Here is a 26,071-nt window from a genome sequence, read left to right as displayed (position 1 = left end):
TTTTAAACAGAAAAAACTCAAATAGACAAATCCTCGGGAAAAAAAATTCATACAAAGTACAAAATGAAACAATTACAAATAAAATACTACTTCCTTTACATATTATTGGCAACGATTAGATGTTTTTCCTTTCTACTTTATGTCAAATCGTTGCAAATAATCTGAAACGAAGGTAATAGTAAGTTTTTTTTTTTTTTTTTAAGACCAAATAACTTCATAAAATGTGATAAGTTCAGAAATTTTCATAATCCTGTCTTCAACAAGAAAGAATACTCCCTCCATCAATGACAACTTCAAAGCTACGATGTAGGCTACAAAATATATACTCCGTAGTGTTTATAAAGGATTAAAAAAGTTTGTGGACCATTTATCATATACAAATATACAATGTCCTTTCTCAAATATTTTACTTTCTATTCTAAACTGATGTGAGCTACCACATATTGTAACAGCAAAATCAATCAGGAGCAGCCAATTTAAACAGTTCTACAGTTGTCTTATACACACCATTGTATAAGTAACATGACTTAGGTTGTGCCCATGGATTACATATATACTACGTATGAAGGACCTTATCTCTGAAGAGGGAGGTCTTGAGCTAATGAATAAACCAGATGCCCTGATCGACGAAATCTTTCAGAACAAATGATCTGCTTATGTGCACCTGTCAAAGAAGTGAAAGCTAAATAAGCAATTCAATAGCTCAATTCCCAACATACGAAATATTGCAAGGCATTCTAGAGGTAGTAGTAATAAGCACATCAAACCTAGCCAGCACTTTCTTTGTCTTGCTGCATGGATTTATGATTTAATGAAGTCGATGACAACTTGGTGTAGTTCTTGTTCGTGTTCAGTGAAAGAATGATTTGCTCCTTCTATGATGTGTAATTTGTGGTTTGGTATTATCTTCGAGAATTCATATGCATCCTCAACAGGGATAATTTCATCCGCAGATCCATGAACAGTCAACACCCTATAAACATAAAATCACTAGGAAAATCAGAACAATGTTCCTTTCTGCAGTACAATAAAATTTATGGCCATTTATGAACACAATCTTCACTCGCTTCAGAAAAATCGTCTAATTGAATGGCTGTTAATAAGCTTATCTAGTTTGTGAAATGATACAATAAAAGACAGCAGTATACAAATGCTAAATTACAGGTCATTACTTAATAGTTTTGGATATAGAGGTAGTTAGAAAATGCTTCTGTCAACATTCACAAATGACGCCATAATAATAATGCTGTCGGATACAAAATCAGCCTGCAGCCCCTTAAAAGAATCTCATTCAATTATTCAGATAGCAGGCAGATGTTTTTAATCACAAGTAAGACACATCACTCAATCGATGCACGGCGTGCAAGTAGTTTGAGTTATACGTGTGCCATATGTATAATCAATTAAAATTGCTACAGAAATACAGTATGCACTCCACAGCTGATGCACTGGTGATCCTAAGCACATTAAGTGCTTAATTCATTCATTGTCAACTCAACAGATGACAAGCAGGTATAGTCCGAATTGCAAGAGTTCATTACAAGTAAAACATTTCAAGTGCAGAATTATAGACAAGACTAGCCCACTATGCAGTCTAAAAGGAAGCACTCATTTCTACTATTAGTATTTAGTTCACTTCCCGTTTAAAAGATAAACGATTGACAAATAAAATCTCTATTAGATATAGCACCCCAACACCCAAAGGGGACTAACACGAGAGATGAAAAGGGGAGGCTGAAACTATGATTTCCTCCTCATTTATATTTATAATTCCAAGCTACTCAAATTGCATCTTAAGCTTTAAATAACTTTCTTTATAGCTCTCCAATCTCCACTTCAATGAAGATTCATAGACACTAACCAACCACCAGTCACTTTTACCCCTATAATTCCATATGTTGAGTTCCATTGAATAAGTCGCCCCATCTTTACTATTCAAATAAATTCAGGTTTTGCAATCTCCAGATGGAATTGTGCTGAGTTACCATGATAACATATGTTGCCAATAACATTGCTACAAAGCATAAAACAAGCTCCCACCAAGGCAAGTAGGGAGTTTGAGATTTAAGAGGCTCAAAGGTCGACATCCATGGTTCCATACCCATGCAATTGCAAAATGGCTCTCAGCCTTATCCGTCCAATTGTAGACAAGGTGATTTTTGTTGAACTTTTGATCCAAAAAGGAAACTCACTGGCATACAACTTAGTTGCATAAACAAACAGCACTATAATACGTGACTTGACATAGTAGACACTCACTGTAATTCTGTAAACCTATAAAGGCTTCCAATTTTGCTGTAGATGGACAGATTACATTGTATTTCAAATATCACAAGTATCATAATTTACAGTTGTACCAACACACCGAGCCTGAATCCCAACAAGTGAAATCAGGATGAGAACAGTGAATGCACCGAAGACACATAGCAATCATTTGAATAAACAGTCGATTGTGTATTTTAAGACCTATTTCTATTAGTTTCTATACAAAAAACTTCATAAGGGATCTAGATGTTGAGTTGAAAATTTTGTCAAAGATCATTCAAGTGGTTTCCTACAACTTTCAGAAAATCTATGTACAAAACTTGGATTCATCATGAAAGTAAAGAGAGCACGTCAAAACAACAGTGTGGCGAAAGTAAAGCATCAACAACAATTACAATGACCTAATTTGTGTTAAGAAACAGATATGTTATCTCAAACCTGCAATCTTCATTAATCCTAACAGATGATTCATGCATATCCGTACTTAAGCGATCCATCAAATTTTCCTCCGTCACACAATATAAAACTTTTCCTGAAAGATGCCAAAACATTGTTGGGGTAAATTTCATAAAGGACTTCAATTAGACAAGTTATATTTGAATTTTTTTCCCGTAATATTAACTCTACTTGTCCCTTGCCTAGTTATTTTGCGGTGGAATCGTTTCCCATGTAAAGAATCTCTCCATTGGTCACCTCAACGAAAGATTTGAACAATCTTTACAAACATGCCTTGGTGCTCCTGAATCGATGTACCAAGAAATATCACCATGTACACATAGGATTTCAAAAGCCACACACTAATAACTCATTAAAGAATTAAATGAAATTTGTGCACAAGTATTACTTGCTTGTCATGGGGTTAGCTAAACTCGCCTTTCCCACCTTGAGCTTTCTTGTTGATTAACTTTTTCTTCCAAATGATACAATCTTTTTTGAAATGACCGGGTTTTCTACAAATCCAACAAGCTTGTGAATACCATCACTTCCCCTTTAGGCATTTTGCCTTTGTTTTTTTAAAATCATTTTCTCTCTTCCTCTCAATAGACTTAGCATCTTCCATCACATTAACCGTGGTTGAACTAGGATTAGCATACTTTTGTCCCTTTTGCACTCGGAGTTCCTCCTCGATCCGAATGTGGGAAGCCAAGCCCTAGAGATTAACCATCTTTCTTATGCTTAAAAACATTTCTAAAATCTTTCCAAGATGACGGTAGTTTATCAATTATAGAAGAAACAATGAAGGTCGTATCAAGATTAATATTGAGTTGCCAAAAACTCCTTAGAATTCTTTGGATTTCAAGAAATTATTCCATAACCGGCCTACTATCAATCATCTTAAAATTATTAAACTTACTAACAAGAAATTTCTTGCTAGATGCATCCTCGACCATATACATAGATTCTAATTCATCCCAAAGCAATTTAGCGGATTCATGAAAATGATATACATCAAACAATTCATTAGACATTGATAACTTGTTATCAAACATGATTTTAGGGTACTTTTAGGGCTTGTTTCCGTGTCTTTATCCACTTACTTGCTCTATCTTACCTTATTTTTATGTAATTTTGTGTATTACGTGCTTCACGAGGTGTTCGTGTTTTTGATGCACTTTTCAGGTGAAAATGACGATGATCCGAGCACCTTTGGTGATGGAGCGACGAGTGCAAGGCAAGGGGAGCATCATGCGGGACCCACGAGGCAAGGAGGAAGCGTTTTGGAGTCGTTAGAGCCCCGAGGGAGGGCTGCACGGTCGTGCATGCCTTAGCACGGCCGTGCAGCACGGCCAAAACTGAAGGAGAGTTTCTGCCCCAGACAGCACAGACGTGCAGCATTCTGCACGGTCGTGCATAGTTTGGCACGGACGTGCAGATGTTGCACGGCCGTGCAGACTGGCCTGAGTCTGAAATCGAGCTACTGCCACCCTCTGCACGGACGTGCAGAATTTGGCACGTCCGTGCAGAGTCAGTTTTGCGACTTCTCTTGTTTTCTCCGTCCTTTCTTTTTGGGGGTCCTTTAAATAGCCCCTTTGGACGTTTTTGAAGGGGGTGGCCATTATTATTCCAGAAATCTATTTCTCTTAGTTGGTAGCTCAAAAATACTCCAAAAAACACTAGCTTGTAATTGTAGATTTTAGTTATTTGCTTGGAAATTTCAATCCAAATCTTTGTAGAACAAGTTCCACCATTGTTATTCAAGTTGAAGCTTCTAGTAACCATTTCTTACTCTTTCTCTTCCCTCTTTCTTGCTTTAATACTTATTATTCTTCATTGTTAATTGTTATTTGCATGCTTAGATTGTTAATTTCTACTTAATTCCTAGTTTTAATTTGGTCATGAATTACTTGAAACACTTAATTGCTTTAATCTCCATGGATTGTGAGTAGTCTAATTTCTGGGGTTTGGGTGAACCCTCAATGTAGTCACCAATAGCTTGTTGCATGTATTAATTTGGTAATTGTGGGATGTTAATTAGTTGAGTTTAAGTGAATTAATTGTTAATTCTTGTAATTGGCCATTGCTTGAATTATTTATCTAGCTTTTTCAACGAAGGATCGAGAGATGAATTTGAGAGGGCTCCTTATGCTTAATTGACTTGATTTGCCATGAGAATAGGAACTTCTAGTCAAGGGAATTGTATGTTACCGTGATAATGCTTTAACACTTGTTTCTTGCCCATAATCACGAGAGTAGGTTATGTTCTTGATGTCAAGTAATCCCTCTAGCTTGAGAGAGTAGTAGGGTGCCTTAGGTAACTTCCCCTAATTTATCTCCCATTTTACCATTGCTATGTTTGCTAATCGTTATTTGTGATGAAGTTGAGCGGTGTAACCCATATCCTAGATCTTCTTAATATCGTTAATCACCTCTTAGAATTAATTGATTTGAATTAGATCGGTGTGACATAATACCAATTCCAAAAACCCGACTTAATCTAGCTTGTTTAAACACTAACATTTGGTGGTTGATTCAACGCCTCTCATGGGTTCGACCCTTTCTTGCCCTTGCTACTAGTTTAGCAGGATCGAGTTAGGTCTATTATTTGATAGGTTGGCGACGCTCTATCAAGTTTTTGGCGCCGTTGCCGGGGAGGCAAAGTCACATTGAATAAGTTATTGTTGAATGAGTCTAGATATGTGTATATGTGCATAGCTTTCTTGTTTTATTTTTGTTTATGCGTGTTTACTTTGTGATAGTCATTGCTAACGCTTTCTTTAGCTTTGTTTGACTATGCATGACACGGAGGAGTAAGCAATCACCGCTTATCCCCGTAGATCCGGAGTTGAATAGGACTTTAAGGAACGTAAGAAGGCTCTTACAAGGCACGCCGGAGTTTTCATTAGCCTATACGGATTCCGAATCGGAGGATACATTGGAGATTGAAGAAGAGATGAATGAACAAAATCAACCACAACCGATTCTACAAGACTATGACCACCCCGATGCATTCCAACTTCGGAGTGGCTTACTTCTTCCCACCACCAATGCAAACAACTATGAGTTCTCTCCTCAACTCATAAGGATGATCCAAAGTGAACAATTCGGGGGGAGTGTAAATGAGTGCCCTCTAGCTCATTTAGACAATTTCCTTGAGTTGTGCACTACCATCAAGCAAAACAATCTCACGGAGGAATTCATTTGGATGCATATGTTCCGGTTTTCTCTTAGGGACAAGGCTAAATATTGGTTGAGGTCCGTGAAAGAAGGGTCCTTGACAACATGGGAAGAGGTTACAAAAGCCTTTCTTGGGAAGTATTGTCCACCCGAGAAGACCGCGGAATTGAGAAGGAAGATCACAAGCTTCACTCAAGAGGATGATGAAACCTTGGGTGAAGCATGGGAGAGATTCAAGGACTACAAGAGGAAGTGTCCACACCACGGATTGCCTTCATGGATGATTATTCAAAGCTTCTACGACGGTCTTACTCCTACTTCGAGGACCAACCTTGATAATGGAGCGGGAGGTAGCCTTAAAAAGCTACCGGTAGAAGAAGCCGAAAGTATGATTGAGGAAGTTGCTAGGCATTATGCCTACCGGTATGATCGAAGAGAGAACCAACCAAAGAAGAAGGGTATGTATGACTTGAGTGCAATAGATCTTATTGCCTCAAAATTTGATATGTTAGCTCACAAGCTAGACCAAGCGACATCTTCTTCCGGTCCCTCTACCTCTCAACAACAACCACAAGTTATGTCTTGTGAGACTTGTGGGGGTAACGATCACATGGCCTCATATTGCAACGCTACCACGGAGCAAGTTGCGGTCATGAACCAAAGGAATGACCAACCATTCAATCAAGGGTGGAAGCAAAACCAAGGGTGGAGACCATCCAACCAAAATCAATCCAACTATAACCATCCTCCTCAAAACAACTACAACCAACCCCCTCCACATCAAAATCAACAAGCCCCATACCGCCATCCTAACCAACAAAGGCAACAACAATTCAATCAACCACCTCCTCCACCTCAAAAGACTTCCCTTGAAACCGCTCTTGAATCTTTTATAAATCAACAAGGGAAGAGCAATGCCGAGATGAGCTCTAACATTCAACAACTTCAAGCGCATAATAAGATAATTGAGAGCCAATTGGCTCAAATTGCTCAACAAGTTGGGAGCTCCACCTCCAATGCTAGTGGTCACTTTCCAAGCTCAACGGTAGTGAACCCAAAGGAGCATATCAAGGCTATCACCTTGAGATCGGGGAGAGGGTATGAAGGCCCGGTTATGAGTGAAGATGAGCCACAAAAGAGAAATGAGGGAGTTGAAGTGAGAGATGAGGGTGACTTTGAGAATGAGGTTGTAGGAGTTGAGAGAAAAGAGAAAGAAAAGAGTGGTGAGGGAGCCACAAAGAGAGATGAGGGAGTTGAAGTTGAGGTTGAGAAGCCTCCCATGAGGGTGTACAAACCACCAATTCCTTTCCCTCATAGGTTGGTGGAGAAGAAGCTCAATGAGAAGTTTTCAAAGTTTCTTGAAGTTATGAGAGGACTTCAAGTAAACATCCCCTTTCTTCATGCTATGTCACAAATGCCTACCTATGCAAAATTTCTAAAGGATCTCTTATCCAACAAGAGTAGGCTTGAAGAGAGTGCAACCATCTCCCTTCCAATGGAGGTGAGTGCAATCATTCAAAACAAGCTTCCCCGAAAGCTTGGTGACCCGGGTAGCTATGCAATACCGGTGAAGATTGGTGATATGGAAGCTATGGATGCTTTGTGTGATCTTGGGGCAAGTGTAAGCTTGATGCCCCTTTCTATTGCAAGGAACTTGAAGGTTGGTGAGATGAAACCAACAAGGATGTCCATTCAACTAGCCGACCGCTCGGTTAGATTACCATTGGGAATTCTTGAAGATGTGCCGGTACAAGTTGGAAGAGTTTTTGTACCATGTGATTTCGTAGTAATGGAGATGGAAGAGGATGACAAGGTGCCTCTTATTTTGGGAAGACCATTTTTGAACACCGCGGGAGTGGTGATTGACATGAAACAAGGCAAGCTCACTTTGAATGTGGGAGATGAGAAAATTTCATTCTCATTCTCACAAGCTATGAAGAAGCCTTTGTATGAGGAAATCAATAGAACCGATACTCTTGAAAGAGACATAGGAGAATTGAAGAAAGTGAATGGTAGCAAGGATACTTTACAAGCAACCCTCACGGGAAACTTGTATGATGATGGTGAAGAAGCTAAAGGGTACAAGTTGTTGCTTGACCAACCTCTACATAGCAAGGCAAAGGAGTTTGAAGTACTTGAAGTGGAGGTAAAAGAGGAGAGTACTACGCCTCCTCCTAAGGTTGAACTTAAACCCCTTCCCCCTTTGCTTAAATATGCTTTTCTTGATGATAGTGAGACTTATCCCGTTATTGTCAATGCCAAGCTTGATGACACTTCTCTTGAGAAACTCCTAGTTGTATTGAGGGAGTATAGAAGTGTCATTGGTTATACAATTGATGACATTAAGGGGATAAGTCCCACAATATGCATGCATAAAATTTTACTTGATGATGAACATGCTTCCTCTATTGAGCATCAAAGAAGGCTCAACCCCAATATGAAAGAGGTTGTTAAAAAAGAGGTTTTGAAACTCCTTGAAGCGGGCATAATCTACCCTATTTCCGATAGTAAGTGGGTTAGCCCGGTTCAAGTAGTTCCAAAAAAAGGAGGCATGACCATTGTCAAGAATGATAAAGGTGAGACCATTTCTACAAGGTCGGTCACCGGGTGGAGAATGTGCATTGATTATAGAAAATTAAATAAATCCACCCGGAAAGACCACTTTCCACTCCCCTTTATTGATCAAATTTTGGAAAGACTAGCATCACATAGTCACTATTGTTTCTTGGATGGGTATTCGGGATTTTTCCAAATCCCAATCCTACCCGAGGATCAAGAAAAGACTACATTCACATGCCCTTTTGGTACCTTCGCTTATCGAAGGATGCCATTTGGATTATGTAATGCACCTTCTACATTTCAAAGGTGTATGATGTCTATTTTTTCCGACATGCTTGAATCATCAATTGAAGTATTCATGGATGACTTTTCGGTTTGTGGTTCATCTTTTGACATATGCCTTAAAAACTTGGTGAAAGTGCTGAAAAGATGTCAAGAGGTGAACCTTGTGCTTAATTGGGAAAAATGTCATTTTATGGTAGAAGAAGGTATTGTGTTGGGTCATGTTGTTTCTTGTAGGGGCATTGAGGTTGATCGTGCCAAAATTGAGGTCATTGAGCGCCTCCCTCCCCCCACTAATGTGAAGGGGGTAAGGAGCTTTCTTGGACACGCGGGTTTTTACCGCCGGTTCATAAAAGATTTTTCTAAAATCGCTAAGCCGCTCACTCGATTGTTGGTAAAAGATGCCCCTTTTGTGTTTACTAACGATTGTTTGCTAGCTTTTGATAGGTTGAAGGAAGCTTTGATCACGGCTCCTATCATTCAACCACCGAATTGGGAGCTCCCTTTTGAGCTCATGTGTGATGCTTCGGATTATGCCGTTGGAGCCGTCCTTGGGCAAAGAAAGGACAAGAAGCTTCATGCCATCTACTACACTAGCAAAACATTAGATGAAGCACAAAGGAACTACACAACAACCGAGAAAGAGTTTCTAGCCATTGTCCATGCTATTGAGAAGTTTAGATCTTATTTGGTGGGTTCCAAAGTCATAGTCTTCACCGACCATTCGGCTTTGAAGTACCTATTGTCCAAGAAAGATGCCAAGCCAAGGTTGATAAGGTGGGTCTTGCTCTTACAAGACTATGATATTGAGATTCGGGACAAGAAGGGTGCCGAAAATGTAGTAGCCGATCATCTTTCACGGCTACCGGTCTTTGATGAAGAACTTGGGGGTTTGCCAATTGATGATTCATTCCCGGATGATCAATTGTTTGCAATCATTCAAGCTCCGGCTCCTTGGTTTGCGGATATCGCAAACTATTTGTCTTGCTCTATACTCCCTCCCGACCTCACCTATCAACAAAAGAGGAAGTTCTTACATGATGTTCATCAATATTTTTGGGATGACCCCTTGCTCTTCAAACAAGGTGTTGATGGCCTTTTTAGAAGGTGTGTCCCCGATGATGAGATTCATGATGTTATTGCTATGTGTCACTCCTCACCTTGTGGAGGGCATATGAGTAGTAACAAGACATTGGCGAAAATTTTGCAATGTGGATTCTTTTGGCCCTCAATGTTCAAAGATGTTTGGGGGTTCGTTAAAGCTTGTGACCGGTGTCAAAGAACCGGTAATTTGACAAAGAGAAGTGAAATGCCATTGAACAATATTCTTGAGTTGGAAATTTTTGATGTATGGGGAATTGACTTTATGGGACCTTTCCCTTCTTCTTTTGGGAATAAATACATTTTAGTGGCCGTTGATTATGTGTCAAAGTGGGTGGAAGCGGTTGCATCTCCTACAAATGATGCTAAGGTAGTGGTCAAGTTGTTCAAAAAAGTCATTTTCCCAAGGTTTGGAGTGCCCCGCGCCGTCATAAGTGATGGGGGATCGCATTTTGCAAAGCGGTCTTTCAAGGCTCTTCTTGAAAAGTACGGTGTTAGGCACAAGGTGTCATTGGCTTACCACCCTCAAACAAGTGGTCAAGCCGAGATTTCAAATAGGGAGATCAAAGTGATCTTAGAGAAGACGGTAGATAGGTCAAGGAAGGATTGGTCATCAAAATTGGATGATGCTTTATGGGCCTACCGCACCGCCTTCAAAACTCCCATTGGCACCACCCCTTACAAGCTTGTCTATGGGAAGTCTTGCCATTTACCGGTGGAACTTGAACATCGTGCTCATTGGGCTATCAAAACCTTAAATTTTGATATCCAAGCCGCGGGTGAAAAAAGGATGCTCGACCTTCATGCCTTGGAAGAATTGAGGTTAGATGCATATAAGAGTGCAAAGATTTACAAGGAGAAAACCAAAGCATGGCATGACAAGCACATCAACAAAAGAGAGTTCAAGGAGGGTGACAAGGTCTTGTTGTTTAACTCCCGGTTGAAGTTGTTTCCGGGTAAGTTAAAATCAAGATGGAGTGGCCCTTTTACCGTCACAAAGGTTTTCCCCTATGGTGCCATTGAGATTTCCAATGAGAGAGGAGAACCATTCAAGGTTAATGGCCAAAGGTTGAAGGCATACTTTGATGGTTTTGTTCAAGAAGAAACAAAGGTAATTCATTTGGATGAATTTGATGTCCCTCATGGTTGATTTTGAAATATGGTCAAGCTAGTGACAATAAAAGAGCGCTTCCGGGAGGCAACCCGCGCATTTTTGAGAAAAATTGATGAATGAGAGAAGTAAGAAATAAATTAATGGGATTTGTTATGACGCATATTCACCAATTATGAACTCATAACAATATCCAAAAAAAAAAAAAAAAAAAAAAAAAAAAAAAAAAAAAAAAAAAAAAAAAAAAAAAAAAAAAAATCGTGAAGTGCAGGTCTGGAAGACTGCACGGGCGTGCGGAAGTTGGCACGTCCGTGCAGAACTGGAAAAATCGAGGAAAGTTTCTGCCTCCCTTTGCACGGACGTGCAGAATTTGGCACGTCCGTGCTTAGTCTTGCACGTCCGTGCCTGTTTCTGCACGTCCGTGCACGTCGAGGAAGAGGCATTTACGTGCAGTTTTGCACGGCTCAAAACAAAAAAAAAAAAAAAAAAAAAATCACTCTCTCTCCTCTCGCCTCTCTCTCTCTCTAACTCTTCTTCTTCCTCCCTTCAAACCTTCTCTAATCTCCTCAAAACTCCATCAAATCTTCAAATATTTCCACAAAAATTGAAAATCCTTCACTTTCTAACAACAACAACAACAAATTACTAACCTTTTCTACCTAAAACTCCCACAAATTCATCAAAACCCCATAAACCCTAACTTAAAAATCAAATTGGGGGTTTCTTGAATCTTCAAATTTTGGGCAAATTGGGTGTTCTAGGAGCTTCAATCAACAACAAGGAACGTTAGTGGAGTTCATTTGCGGGTTTTACACCCACGATTCATTGGGTATAATCTCTCCAACTCTCACTCTTTACTACTTGTTCTTAGTTGATTTTAGTTGATGTTTTTTGTTGTTTTTGGTTGAAATTGTTGATTTGGTGTGTTGATTTGTGATTTTGAGCAAAAAAAAAAAAAAAAAAAAAAAAAAAAAAAAAAAAAAAAAAAAAAAAATTTTGTTGATTGGTTTTGGTTGTTCTTGTTTGGTGGTTGAGACTAATTGACCTTGTTGGTATTAATTGTTGTGGACTATTGTTTGGTTGATTTTAGGAGGTGTGACTTAGAGCCTTGGTTGTGTAAGTTGTGATTATTGTGTGCTTTGTGGACTTTGTTTGGATAATTTACTCAATCATGTCTAGGAGAAACCCTACCCGAAACACCTCAACTAGGCAACCTAGGCAACCTAGGCAATTAGAAGTTGGACAACCTAGCAATGTCCCACCCATGACAACTTCCCTTGGAATCCATTACCAAAAAAATGAACACCGCATTAAACATGAGTCAATAGTAACTAGGAAGTTAAAACCAACTAAGTTCTATGACGAAGGAATTGCGGAAAGATTAGGGGTTGAGAACGATGTGAAACAAATTTTCTACTCTACCGGTATCCCTTATTGGCTTGAAATGCATGCATTAACTTATAAAAGGCTCACCGTAGAATTTCTCTCATCCCTATACGTTCATCGGGATAACAACAATGCACCTAGGTACATGACCTTCCAGCTTATGGACCATGAGCACCGCATGACAATAGAACAAGTAAACCGTTGCTTTAGGTGGCCCGTAGGAAAAAGGTTTGGCCCTAAAGACAAGCCATCTAGGAATTACCAAGCCGGTAGTTTTTGGAGAAAAATTACCGGACTTTTTGTAAGAGACCCTAGATCGGACAAGGCCACAGCCATCATTCACCCCGCCTTTAGACTCGCCCATAGGCTCATTGCTAACACTATCTTCGCTAGAGGAGATAGCGCGGGAGTTGTGTCTAATCGCGAGTTGCTTTTTCTATGGCATCTTTGCGAGGGGGATGATAGACTAGACCTTGGCGCATGGTTGGTTGATCACTTAGAGGACGTGGCCAAGGGGAAGGGAGGGATAGCTATAGGAGGCATGATTACTTTTATTGCTACTTTTCTTGAGGTTGATTTTTCAGGTCTTGAGGCTCTCCCAGGTTCAACAAGGATCGATTTAGCCACAATCAAAAACATGCAATGGGTGGAGCAGGGTAGAGGAAACACACTCATTTGGTACGTGAGTGGTGCCCGATACGCCGACCTCCCAAATCCAATGAACACCGTCATCTACGACGCATCCAACTGGATCTTTGAGTCGGATTACAATTGGCAACCGGGTGGAGTAGATGACGAGGAGGAAGAAGAGGAAGGGGAGGAGCAACCTCAAGCCCAACATCATCAAGAACACCCCCATCAACCACATGGACAATATCAAGAGGAGCAACCACATCCTCACCATTTCCAAGGAGAGCAATCCTTCCAAGGGGCTTTCCAACAACAACAAGGATTCCAATTTGGAGAACCGGAAGTTGGTACAAGCTCGTTCTCCTACGAGCAATATTTCCACCAAATGAACACCAACTTCCAAATGATGAACACAAACTTTCAAAATCTCCAAACCGAGTTCGGGGAGGTGAGGAGGTCGAATGAAACAATGACTACGGCCTTCACCCAAATGAGGGAGAGTTTTGAAGGTCTTCGTGGGGACCTCGGAGAGTTCCGGAACGCCTATCGGCAATTCTACCCGGGAGGCTCAAGCCCCCACGATCCCAACCAATGAGGTACTCCTTCTTTGCCCCTCCTTATGATTTTCATGCTTAACATTGGGGACAATGTTAGTGATAGCTTGGGGGGGGGTTGTGATTTGGATATCTTGTGAGTTGGTTGTGCTCATTGGAACTTGTTGTGTTGGTTGTGATTTGGTTGTGTTGTTTTTGTTTGATTTGTTCCCTTGCTTGTTTCCCGTTAATCCAAACCCAAAAATCCAATCTTCCCATAAATCCAAATTTTTCTTCTCCTTTTTTTTTTAGTTTAATTTAGTTTCTATCTTCTCCTCTTTTAGTTTAATTTAACTCTTACTCTAATTTTGTATATATGCTAAAAAAATAATAATAAAAAAAATAAATAAATAAATAAATAAATAAAAAAAATGATGAAAAAGAAAAAAAAATGCCCAAGAATGATTCCTATATGACGATACCTATGTGAATTACTTGCTTGATCGTTGAGTGATGAGTAAGATTTCCTTAAAAGAAAGTGTATGCAAGGGTTCGGTACATTTAGGAGTTTATTAAACTTGATTGCTTAGGTGCATGCTTGTAATTAAGTCGATGAATGTTCAATTGCACGGTTAGTTCATGAACTTGTCTAAGCACACTTGAAGTAGGATATGTTTCAGTTGGTTTGCGGTCCCTTGTGCCCTTGATTTGCCTCCACTCTTCCCAAAGCGAAGCTTCACTTGAGATTTAGTAGGTTATTGCTTGTTAAATAAGTGGTAAAATAAACCACTCTTTTATCCTCTAGTAATTATTAATTATTAAAAAAAAAAAAAAAAAAAAAAAAAAAAAAAAAAAAAAAAAAAAAAAAAAAAAAAATGCCGCTCAACAGTCAAAAAAGGCGGAGCAATAAATAAAGTTCAAAATTCAAGAACTTTATAAAAAAAAAAAAACCATAAAAATTCTTTTTCTTTTGAGGTCAATTTGTGGACGCCTCCCACATTATGTATATATTTTAGTTCATCTTGTAAAAATCTCATAGTGGAGTTTAGTGGAAGGAGTTTGTTGGTGTATCTTGGGAGGTGGACTTGTACTCCACTATTTTATAACCGAAAATAAAAATGTGCCACGACTTGGGAGTGACTAAGTGTGTTCTAATGAACTAGTAAAAAGTTTAAGTTAGCGTCCCTTTGCAATCTTGTTTAGTTGCTTCTTGGTCTCTAACTCATGTGTACACTAGTATGATTTGATTTCCGCAAATTGCTCTCTTTTCTTGCTTGTGTTCACATCCCGATAGGTTGACTTGGGCTAAAAACTTTTGTTTTCTTTGGAAGCATGTTTTGATTGTAAATAGATATTTTGGTTGTTGGAGTTGTGGGTGTTTCTCTTTGGAAACCCTCACGAGAGATGAACTCGTCCTATTAGGCGACTTATAGGTTTAAACGGCTTCTCACTTTTGCTAAAAGTGATTGTTTGGATTAGTGTGCTTTTGCTTCCCGATTTTGGCATAGTCCTTGCTCTCACTCTTCGCTACAATTTAGTCCCTCTCCTATTTATTATTGTTAGTTTGCTCGAGGACGAGCAAGAGCTTAGCTTGGGGGGATTTGATAACTTGTTATCAAACATGATTTTAGGGTACTTTTAGGGCTTGTTTCCGTGTCTTTATCCACTTACTTGCTCTATCTTACCTTATTTTTATGTAATTTTGTGTATTACGTGCTTCACGAGGTGTTCGTGTTTTTGATGCACTTTTCAGGTGAAAATGACGATGATCCGAGCACCTTTGGTGATGGAGCGACGAGTGCAAGGCAAGGGGAGCATCATGCGGGACCCACGAGGCAAGGAGGAAGCGTTTTGGAGTCGTTAGAGCCCCGAGGGAGGGCTGCACGGTCGTGCATGCCTTAGCACGGCCGTGCAGCACGGCCAAAACTGAAGGAGAGTTTCTGCCCCAGACAGCACAGACGTGCAGCATTCTGCACGGTCGTGCATAGTTTGGCACGGACGTGCAGATGTTGCACGGCCGTGCAGACTGGCCTGAGTCTGAAATCGAGCTACTGCCACCCTCTGCACGGACGTGCAGAATTTGGCACGTCCGTGCAGAGTCAGTTTTGCGACTTCTCTTGTTTTCTCCGTCCTTTCTTTTTGGGGGTCCTTTAAATAGCCCCTTTGGACGTTTTTGAAGGGGGTGGCCATTATTATTCCAGAAATCTATTTCTCTTAGTTGGTAGCTCAAAAATACTCCAAAAAACACTAGCTTGTAATTGTAGATTTTAGTTATTTGCTTGGAAATTTCAATCCAAATCTTTGTAGAACAAGTTCCACCATTGTTATTCAAGTTGAAGCTTCTAGTAACCATTTCTTACTCTTTCTCTTCCCTCTTTCTTGCTTTAATACTTATTATTCTTCATTGTTAATTGTTATTTGCATGCTTAGATTGTTAATTTCTACTTAATTCCTAGTTTTAATTTGGTCATGAATTACTTGAAACACTTAATTGCTTTAATCTCCATGGATTGTGAGTAGTCTAATTTCTGGGGTTTGGGTGAACCCTCAATGTAGTCACCAATAGCTTGTTGCATGTATTAATTTGGTAATTGTGGGATGTTAATTAGTTGAGTTTAAGTGAATTAATTGTTAATTCTTGTAATTGGCCATTGCTTGAATTATTTATCTAGCTTTTTCAACGAAGGATCGAGAGATGAATTTGAGAGGGCTCCTTATGCTTAATTGACTTGATTTGCCATGAGAATAGGAACTTCTAGTCAAGGGAATTGTATGTTACCGTGATAATGCTTTAACACTTGTTTCTTGCCCATAATCACGAGAGTAGGTTATGTTCTTGATGTCAAGTAATCCCTCTAGCTTGAGAGAGTAGTAGGGTGCCTTAGGTAACTTCCCCTAATTTATCTCCCATTTTACCATTGCTATGTTTGCTAATCGTTATTTGTGATGAAGTTGAGCGGTGTAACCCATATCCTAGATCTTCTTAATATCGTTAATCACCTCTTAGAATTAATTGATTTGAATTAGATCGGTGTGACATAATACCAATTCCAAAAACCCGACTTAATCTAGCTTGTTTAAACACTAACATTTGGTGGTTGATTCAACGCCTCTCATGGGTTCGACCCTTTCTTGCCCTTGCTACTAGTTTAGCAGGATCGAGTTAGGTCTATTATTTGATAGGTTGGCGACGCTCTATCAGACATACTGTTAAGGATGTGACCACGGCATATGTAGTCATCATTCTCCTACTTGTGTCCTCTTTCTAGAGGCATCCAACGTCTCATTTTCCTCCTCCGAAGGCTTCGGGGATGTGAGAACACAAGCCACACCGAGCGACATCAACAGAAAATGCATCTTCTTCTACACCTTCGAAAATCCACACCCTCGTACTTATCCAATTTCTGGAAATTAGTCATCATTTCATTCACATTTGCCATCTTTTTAGTAATTATACTTTTGGTTTGTTGGGGATTTTGTGTATACAAGTGTCACAAAGAAGAAATGGAAATGAAAAATCAGAAAATAAACTTAGAGGCGTGAACGGATGCACTTTCCCAAAAGTATAATTCCGAAGCTACACTACAACCGGCTATCACGAAAGTCACTTAGGAGATACAACGAAGGTCAATTACAATCACAAGTAGGATGATTGCAATACAATGTAATTAAGTGTTTGTGATTTTGGGAAGTTGAACATTAACTTGCAAAATGGTTTTCAAGAAAAGCAACCAACTGATTTCTTGAACTCATGATTTCATCATATATGTATAATATGTATATATATATATAGAGCAATTAAAACAAGTGAAAACCGTCACTCAAACGCCAGAAGTTCCCTCGCGCCCGACCAGGCGGAGGCTCGCCTTACTGGGCGAACATGATACAACAAACCTAGGCGCTTCCCCGACAAGCAGAGGCTCGCCCGGGATATGTTTCAACAAATTTTTATCTTTGTCCTTGCCCCCTAACGGGCGGAGGACCACTTCTCTAATTTCATAGAGGTGACCATAAGTATAATTAGTTAATTACTACAAAGATTGCAAATGTGAAGGAAATGATGACAAATTTCCAGAAATTGGACAAGTTCGAGGGTATGGATTTTCGAAGGTGGCAAAAGAAGATGCATTTTCTATTGACATCACTCGGTGTGGCTTATGTTCTCACATCCCCAAAGCCTTCGGAGGAGGAAAACGAGATGTTGGATGCCACTAGAGAAAAAAAAAAAAAAAAAAAAAAGTGGGAGAATGATGACTACATATACCATGGTCACATCCTTAACGGTATGTCTAATGAATTGTTTGATATTTATCAATTTCATGAATCCGCTAAATTGCTTTGGGATGAACTAGAATTTATGTATATGGCCGAGGATGCATCTTGCCAGAAACTTCTTGTTAGTAACTTTAATAATTTTAACACGATTGATAGTAGGCCGGTTATGGAATAATTTCATGAAATCCAAAGAATATTTAAGGATTTTTTGGCAACACAATATTAATCTTGATGAGACATTCATTGTTTCTTCTATAATTGATAAACCACCGTCATCTTGGAAAGATTTTAGAAATGTTTTAAAGCATAAGAAGGATAATATTAATCTCGATGGCTTGGCTTTTCATATTCGAATTGAAGAGGAAATCCAAGTGCAAGAGGGACAACATGATGTTAATCCTAGTTCAATCACGATTAGTGTAGTGGAGGATGCTAAGTCTAATGAGAGGAAGAGAGGAGATGATTCAAACAAAAACAAAGGCAAAAAGGCTAAAGTGGAAAGTGATGGTCAAAAATCACGAGCTTACAAACCCAGTCATTTTAAAAAGGATTGTACCATTTGGAAGAAAAAGTTGAGCAACAAGAATGCTCAAGGTGAAGAAAGCGAGTCTAGCCAACCCCATGACAAGCCACAAGCAAGTAATACTTGTGCACAAATTTCATTTAATTCTTTAATGAGTTATTTGTGTGTGATTTCTGAAATCCTATGTGTACATGGTGATACTTCTTGGTACATCAATTCAGGAGAATCAAGGCATGTTTGTAAGGATCATTCATTGTTTAAATCTTTCGTTGAGGTGACAATGGAACTGTCATGCGATGGTACAACGAATTTCTATCTTTGTCCTCGCGCCCTACCTGGCAGGGGACCACTTCTCTAAACCGAGATATCCCTTGCTCTGATTCTTAACTTAGTTAATTTGCAACACCTTATCCTAAGCAAATTAATCAAACCATGAAAATATGTCATCAATACTCTAAATTATTCAACATCTATAGTTATCAAACTCGAGACTTGTGTGGTAGTCTGTTCTTTGTAGTCCCACTGAGCCATGACTTACAAGTAACAACTTCGTAAACATATTTTCTACTTATTAATAACTCGAGGCCAACTATGAATGTAAAAGTTATTGCTTGTTGGGCCACGGGTCGGGCCTCTGCCAGCGCCCCCCCGGTGGCTGGTCATGTGAGATATCGATAGATAAGTCTCATTCTGTAGTTTTGTAATATCAATATTTTATAATTTTTGTTAATACGTAATTTAAGATATTGATGGTCAAAGGTATGTCTTGAACTCCGTGCAAAACAAAATAGACACTATACAATGGGATGGAAGGAGAATATTATAATACTCCATCCATCCCTTATTGATAGTCCCTTATGGACAATTTTAAGTCCCAAAACGATAGTCCCATTTGTTTTTTTCAAGTACCATTAATATTGATTTTTTACCAAAATTCCCTAATTTGCAACAATATTTGTGTAAATTTAACTTTCCCAGGTAAATTTTGCTTTTCCATGTACTTTTATTACTTTCTCTCTCTACATTTTGCATAACCAATGTAAATTTACCTTTTCAATATAGTTTTACTACTTTTATTTATGTTTATAAATTCCCGTGAAAATTGCCCATAAAGGACTATCAATAAAAGACGGAGGGAGTAATTGATTAATAATAAAAATCCAAAAGTAAATTTATTTGTCGATGATTCATACATTATTTGCTAGACGAATACTATTTCAGATTTTGCATGAAATGTTATTTCATAATCAAAATTCAATATCAACTTCGGAATCCATACTTGAACTCCAACAATTATCAGCCAAAAAAAAAAAAAAAAAAAAAAAATAGTCATTGACGGCAATTTCTTTAATCCATTTTAGAATACGGTTCATTCATTAAATTTGATTTATTACCAAATAATCAAGGGGTTGCCACTTGCCAGGTGCCTCCAATATAAGGTTTGTACATTGACCGGAGCTCGGAGGTGGTGGTGGGGAGGAGGACAACACATGGGTGTTAGTGGTGGTGGCTTCCAGTGAGTTGCACGTGGCCACGTGGGAACTAGTGGTGGTGGCTGACTGGCTGTGCACGTGCTGCTAACTTTGGTGAGTGAAAATGAAAGTGTGGGATGGAGTTGGTTTATAAGAGGAGAAAAAGGGTACTTTCCTCCATAGATGCTGGCATTAGTAAGTAGTTCACGGGCGTCATTTAACAAACTCTAAAAATAAAGAGTAACATTCCCTGCCGTTTAAGGGTTAGGTTTACTTTTGAATAGGTATGTGATCTACCCTATCACATACACATTCCCAAGCATGAAAGTAGCCATGTCAAATTTGTTGAGTATTGGTTAAATAAGACATAAATAACACTAAGGGTATAATATATTGTAAAGGACTGAGTTCGATCACCCAGCAAAGTCAGTGTAACAACACTGATTTCGGATTTTGAATAGCAAATTAATAAAGGTGAAAGCTTAAATTGATTGATAATAGTGAAAGGATTACAAACGATAATTAAATAGCTTAAGGCTATCAATCTTCGAAAGTGAGTTTAGCTCACAACTCTCCAAAATGGCTTTAGGCCATAACTCTCTAAAGGGTTCATACTAAATTTCTGCTTATCTATTTCCTTCCCTTCCCTCTCTATTTATACTAAGGACTATTAACCTAGTGAGCTAATATTACTAGAATACCTATACTACCCCTCCTTAGGTTGATCTATTACATATATAATATAAACAAACCAATATCTACCAAATTCAGATGATTGTAACAGATATTAAGGAGTCAATGACACAAGTATCAAGGGGAAAACGGAAATACAAACAGAAATGATAGTCTGGAGCAAACTCAAATTTTAGCACAACTTCTCAAATAAAAATATTGAGTAAAAATTCACATACCTGAAACAATGAATTGATCAATGGATCTATACCTGTTTTTTTACACTTGACATCAATATATCCATTCTTCTTGATTCTTTCCATGAAGTCTTCGCCCAAACGTTCTGCTATGCCTTTCTTTAAGTCATAACGTCCAGAAAGATTGACAACCGTGCGGATATCATGATACTTTGAAGCATACAGTAAGACAACATCACCTCCTGCAAGAACAAGCTTTCAGCAAACTTTCAGCTATACAAAGCATTAATGGATCAGTATATTTCCCTTGAATTTTCAATAAATCCAGATAATATTAATGCTTGAACAGGAGATCTTTCAAAGTTCATAGCTCTACATCATCCTAATGTTATTCAGAAGATGGGGGTTCACCCATATATACGATCTTAAATGTTAGAATGGCCATTATTATCTCAGTTTGTGGACCTATGAGATTTTGTCTGTACAGATCCCACAGCATGGTTAACAATTGAAAGATGAAGACGAAGAACTATTAGACAATAACAAACACTGAAAATTTTGTTGCAAAAAGGAAATTCACGGTTGTTAGCTTATTGCAACTCAGTTAGAAAATTTTTATTAGCTTATTGCAACTCAGTTAGAAAATTTTCACAAAAGTATCTGATATTATAATTGGACCTGCCATGAAAATCGACTTTTATCATAGGAAAATCTGAATTTGTTCTTCCTTTAGGAAATTAATGTACTTAGAGATAGGAACTAACCTTTACTATGGCCTACAATTGCACTCACAATACGATTTGCCCCATTAAGATGCTTGACAGCAGCACATATATCTTCTGCCTCTTTCATGTAGTTGCCGTAAGCCCATGTACCATCACTTTCTCTGCATAGCACAAGCAAGCAAGATTGAAGATTACATAAAAAAAAAAAAAAGTGTCAAAAGGTAGAAGTACATAAAAGACAAAAAACTTCAACCCGTCAATTATGTGCCAAAAGCTAGAGAACATAATCATAAAGAACAGATTTGGAAGTACTCAAAATAGGGGGAAGCTCCTATTCATTAGCCATGATAGCTGATAGCCATTAAAAAGTAACCTCTTCCAAACACTTCAATAAATCAATAAGACCATAATCTGCCACCAAATAACCTCTTCCAAACACTCAAAAAGTAATGGTCATTGGTATCCACATCCAGACAACTAACAACCCTAAAACCTAATCTACCACCATCGCCCCAAAAACACTTCCATAACTCACCTAACAACACCACAATGACACTGTTATCCAGGACATTAGACCAACTACAATTAACCAGGACAGTAGTAAATTTGGGCAATATAGAATGACACTGTTACATAAACTGAAAATGAAACAAACACCACAAAATTCAAGACCGGGAGCTAACCCATTTTCCTAGCAAACCAAAAAAAACTGAACACTCTGCTTCCTAGATCTCAAAAATCCAAATTCTCCAATTGTAATTCAAAAAACCTTCCTGGCTTCCTCCAATCAGCAGCCATCAGTCACTTCTTCATTTAAGAAACATAATTCGAACAAAAAATTCAATGATGTTCATGGCAGGTAGCTCAAGGCTTTAGCAAATGGCTCCAGAAGATTGCCAACTGCATCCTTCCCACTTGGCTGTAACTAGTTGTAAGTCCACAACATGGACTACTGCAGTATTATTGTTCTTGACAAGCAATTTAAACACACTAATACCAAGTTCTAAATTCTAAAGTTTCACACAATGACGCAAACAAGTTGAAGTGGAAGCTTAAAGATTTTCTACAAACCAAGGAAATTTCTTTCAATTAGCATGCACCTTACAAGGCTAACAATCACCACATACCCATTTCCAGAAAAATCGAACCGAAAGGCACTTATCCCTTCCTTCTCCAATGCAACACATAAGTCTACCACGAGTTTATGCTCCTGAACACAAGTACAACCAGAAGCCAATTTAACACTAACGCGGACTCAAATAAACAAAAGAACATTAACATTTCTATAATTTTGTCATAACCATCTCAATTAAACTGCTATTGGATAAAGTAGCTTATGAATTTGCTACTAACCTTACCACCTGCAAACCCATGGCAGACTATCACAACATCTTTGGACCCTGTATCATGTAACAGCCCGACAAGCTTTTCGCTACGATCATTGAGTACAGTTATTTTCTGTAACTGGTTTACTGTAAGAATATGATAGCATATGAGTTAAAATCAGTCACAGTAAATCCCACTTACATGTCAGGTTTTCTCAGCTACAATTATCTAGCAGAATAATTACAATGTTATATTCAAAATTCCCATCCCAGAAAAAACATTGACTTTCCTATTGATTGAACAAATTAAACTTAACAATCATTCTTACCCACAACAAAATTTTGGAAATTTGTCAATTTCAATTAATTTATGCAACAATTCATACAATTATCAGAAATTTTTGTGGGTATGTCATTACAAATTTACTTACTTTCCACAATATAAATGGCTCTAAAACATCAAAAATTCAAAATTAAATGAGAAAATCGAATACCCAAAATTGGAAAGAAATTGAGTGAGTAGTGATACAAGAGGAGAAAGAAAAGTGAAACAAACCTGGGTTTAGCGACATTGTTATAGTAGTTGTTTTGAAGTTACGATTGAATGAAACAGGAAATTGGAATTGATGATGAACTGGGAAATTATGTTGAGGATATGATCTTTTCCGGAATGTGGGATGATCAGCGAGAAGAACTGTGCCCAAGTTACGCAATGATTTCACCATTTTTTTTCCTTAAACTTGTGTACTCCAAATTTTATTTAGCCTTTTTTTTTTTTTTTTTTTTTTGGTTGGGGGGGGGGGGGGGGGATGATTTAATTTAGGGGCGGTTTGGTTTGGGTCAAATATCATAGGGAATGAGAATCAAGTGTCCTCATTCCCTTTGTTGTTGTTTGTTAGACCATTTTTCTCATTCCTTTTACCCTCTTCATTACCCCAAATCTCTCTAAGTTCATTCCCCATCCCCCTAGACTTTTCCATTCCCATTCCCTAGCCACCACCATACCACAACATCACCACCTTCCTACCTACACACACCACCAAGAAACCCAACCACCGCACTACCCACGCTTCGCCGCCTCTCCGACGACCCTCGCTGTGTCTCCGACAACCCTCGCCGCCTCTCCCCCTCCCTCGTAAAGCTCTCCCCTCCTCCCGCGAAACCATCCCCAGCCCCGTATAACCCTAGAATTCCCTCCCTATCCCCACAAAACCGCCGTCCGTCCATCCCTTCACCGTCAAAACCCTAGCCGCTAGGATTTCGAGGGTGGGTGAGGGTCGGACAGCGGGTTTTTTGGGGAGTAAAGGATGTTTTTCAGGGAGGGATGTTTCTAGGGTTTTTCGGGGCTAATTTTAGGGGAAGGGAGAACTGCGCGAGGGCCGATGAAGGGCGGCAAAGGTGAGGCTGGTGGTTTGGTGCAGTGGAGGGATGGTGGCTAGAAAAGTTGGAAATTGAATGAATTAGGTGGTTATGTGGTGGTGGGCTGATGGGATTGTTTCCCTTTGTTTTTAAAACAAACAACATAGAGAATATTAGGTATTTTCATTACATTCCCTTTGTTCATTCCATTCTGTTTACCCCGGGTGAACCAAACGGCCCCTAAAAACTTTGTATCTTCATAACTTATTAAGAAATTGAAATAGGCTTATTTGGGCAAGTGCGTGAATTGCTTTAAATATAAATAAATACAAAGAAAGCAAGTGCACGAATTACTTAAAATACAACCTCAAATATATATAGTGTTTCAAACTATGGTTGTTAGTGGATGATTGTGTCCTTACTTTAAGTTACTCTGTACTAATTTTGCATTTATCACGTGTTGTAATACTAGTGGAGAGTTAGGAATTCAATTCCCATTATTAATAGACTAGTAGTAACGGTTGTGTATGTCTGTAATAATGGGTACTTTGACTTTTTTTTTTTTTATTAAACTCGACTAAATCGAGCTAAACCGAACTTAACTAAACTAAATTGAATGAAGCTAAACTGAGTTTAACTGAACCGAATTGAAATTTTGAAAACTAAGTCCGATGAAACATGGTCTATCTCTATATAAGGTTAGTTGTAATCACTTTACAAATAAGGTTTGAGTAAATGTATGATATTTTTTGATGTGTTCATTTTATATATATATTTATCCCCGTCCCTTGGTCGTAATTAGTAGTGTTTTTGGCTCCTACGAGCCACTTTTATTACTAATTTGTGTTTTCCAGTGCTTTGGTAGTTTTGCTTGAGTTTTGTAGGAATTTGCGTACTTGGAGCATTTTCCCGGGTTTTCGAGGAGCATCTACAAGTGTTGGAAGACCGCGACCCAGTTCGATAGCCCAAGACCGGTTGGAGGTATCGATCGGTGACTAAGGGCTCAGTTTGATGGCACTTGGGCCAAGTTCGGAGGCCCAAAGGTAGAAGCTCGAGGCCCAAAAGCCTCGCCCAAACCACCAGGCTTCGCCCGGAGGCGCGCCCGGCCGGGCGGGGCGAAGCAATGCAAGAGGAAGCCCGCGCCCGGATTCGCGCCCGGCCGGGCGCGAGAAAGCTTCACGAGGAAAAAGGACGGGCCCGGTCGGGCGAGCCACTGCCCGGCCGGGCGCGAGAAGGAGCTTCACGAAGAATAGAACGGGCCCGGCCGGGCGAGCCACTGCCCGACCGGGCGCGAGTAGTGCTTAGGGGTTGTTTATTTCCGATCAGTTTTTGTTTAGCGAATAAGCTTGCTTAGTATTAATGTGATTTTATTAGGCAAGATTAGATACTTCTTTTTCACTTCTCTTACTCTAGATTTTAATTCTTTCTCTCACTACTTAGACTTTCTCTCTCTAGACTTATTCTCTCTTGTTCCTTAACTCCATTGTAATTCCGCCGTCTTGGTACGATTTCTCTCTTAATTAATCTCAGTAATTTATTCATTCAATTTCTTCATGTCTAGTTTAATTATTATGTTCTGTTTAGTTTTAATTATGTCTGAGTAGTTTAATTATAGGGTTATGGGGATCCATAATTAATATGAAGGGATAATTTGTTATTATTGATTATTGATGTTGCATGGTAATTTCTTATTGAATTGTTTTAATTCTTTGCAATTAGATTATGAATCGAGCAGATGTAATTTGATTGTGAATGTTTAGCAATATTGAATTGATGAATCAAGCAGATGTTAATTTGATATTAAAGGCTATTTTCAATAGGAACTTAGATCTAGTAAATTGCGAGAGCCTGTTAGATCTATGTTGGTTAATAAATTGCGAGAGCCTGTTAATCATGTTATTTGTGCAATGTTAACTGTTGATTGTTATGTTTTATCCCGGAATATTAATTATTGGTGAACCTGTGACCCTAGGCCTTCTTATTATTGACTTTCTCCCTAAACTTAATCTTCGTAGTATAATTTCACATTACAAACAACAAA

The 26,071-nt window shown here is 38.8% G+C and overlaps 1 protein-coding gene and 1 non-coding gene across 2 annotated transcripts; both read right to left on the bottom strand.

Moving 5' to 3' along the window:
• Positions 1-285: 285 nt before the first annotated feature.
• LOC145610376 (uncharacterized) lies at positions 286-23,887 on the bottom strand. The gene is made up of 8 exons (XM_081665720.1): positions 23,228-23,887; positions 22,700-22,818; positions 22,474-22,556; positions 21,386-21,507; positions 20,696-20,863; positions 2,704-2,797; positions 768-973; positions 286-664 (listed from the first exon to the last, which is right to left on the bottom strand). The coding sequence occupies exons 1-7, from the start codon at positions 23,394-23,396 to the stop codon at positions 802-804; spliced, it is 927 nt and encodes a 308-aa protein (XP_081521846.1). The 5' UTR covers positions 23,397-23,887; the 3' UTR covers positions 286-664; positions 768-801.
• LOC145612870 (small nucleolar RNA R71) lies at positions 6,044-6,150 on the bottom strand. Its single transcript, XR_014106781.1, has one exon. It is a non-coding gene; the product is annotated as a small nucleolar RNA R71 (small nucleolar RNA).
• Positions 23,888-26,071: the final 2,184 nt, after the last annotated feature.

This window comes from Chenopodium album, chromosome 24 (genome assembly GCF_948465745.1).
Source record: "Chenopodium album chromosome 24, dcCheAlbu1.1, whole genome shotgun sequence".
Lineage (NCBI taxonomy): Eukaryota > Viridiplantae > Streptophyta > Magnoliopsida > Caryophyllales > Amaranthaceae > Chenopodium > Chenopodium album.
The sequence above is the reverse complement of the archived record's forward strand: the minus strand, read 5'-3'. Positions and strand labels throughout refer to the sequence as shown.

What these genes read in the sequence shown, in the direction of transcription:
- LOC145610376 (XM_081665720.1), bottom strand. Translation starts at nt 23,396, where the DNA reads ATGGTGAAATCATTGCGTAACTTGGGCACAGTTCTTCTCGCTGATCAT. An exon ending in ATGGGTTTGCAGGTGGTAAG is followed by an intron (nt 22,557 to 22,699) that starts GTTAGTAGCAAA and finishes ACTTGTGTTCAG; the next exon opens with GAGCATAAACTCGTGGTAGA. An exon ending in TGTCAAGTGTAAAAAAACAG is followed by an intron (nt 2,798 to 20,695) that starts GTATAGATCCAT and finishes GGCATCTTTCAG; the next exon opens with GAAAAGTTTTATATTGTGTG.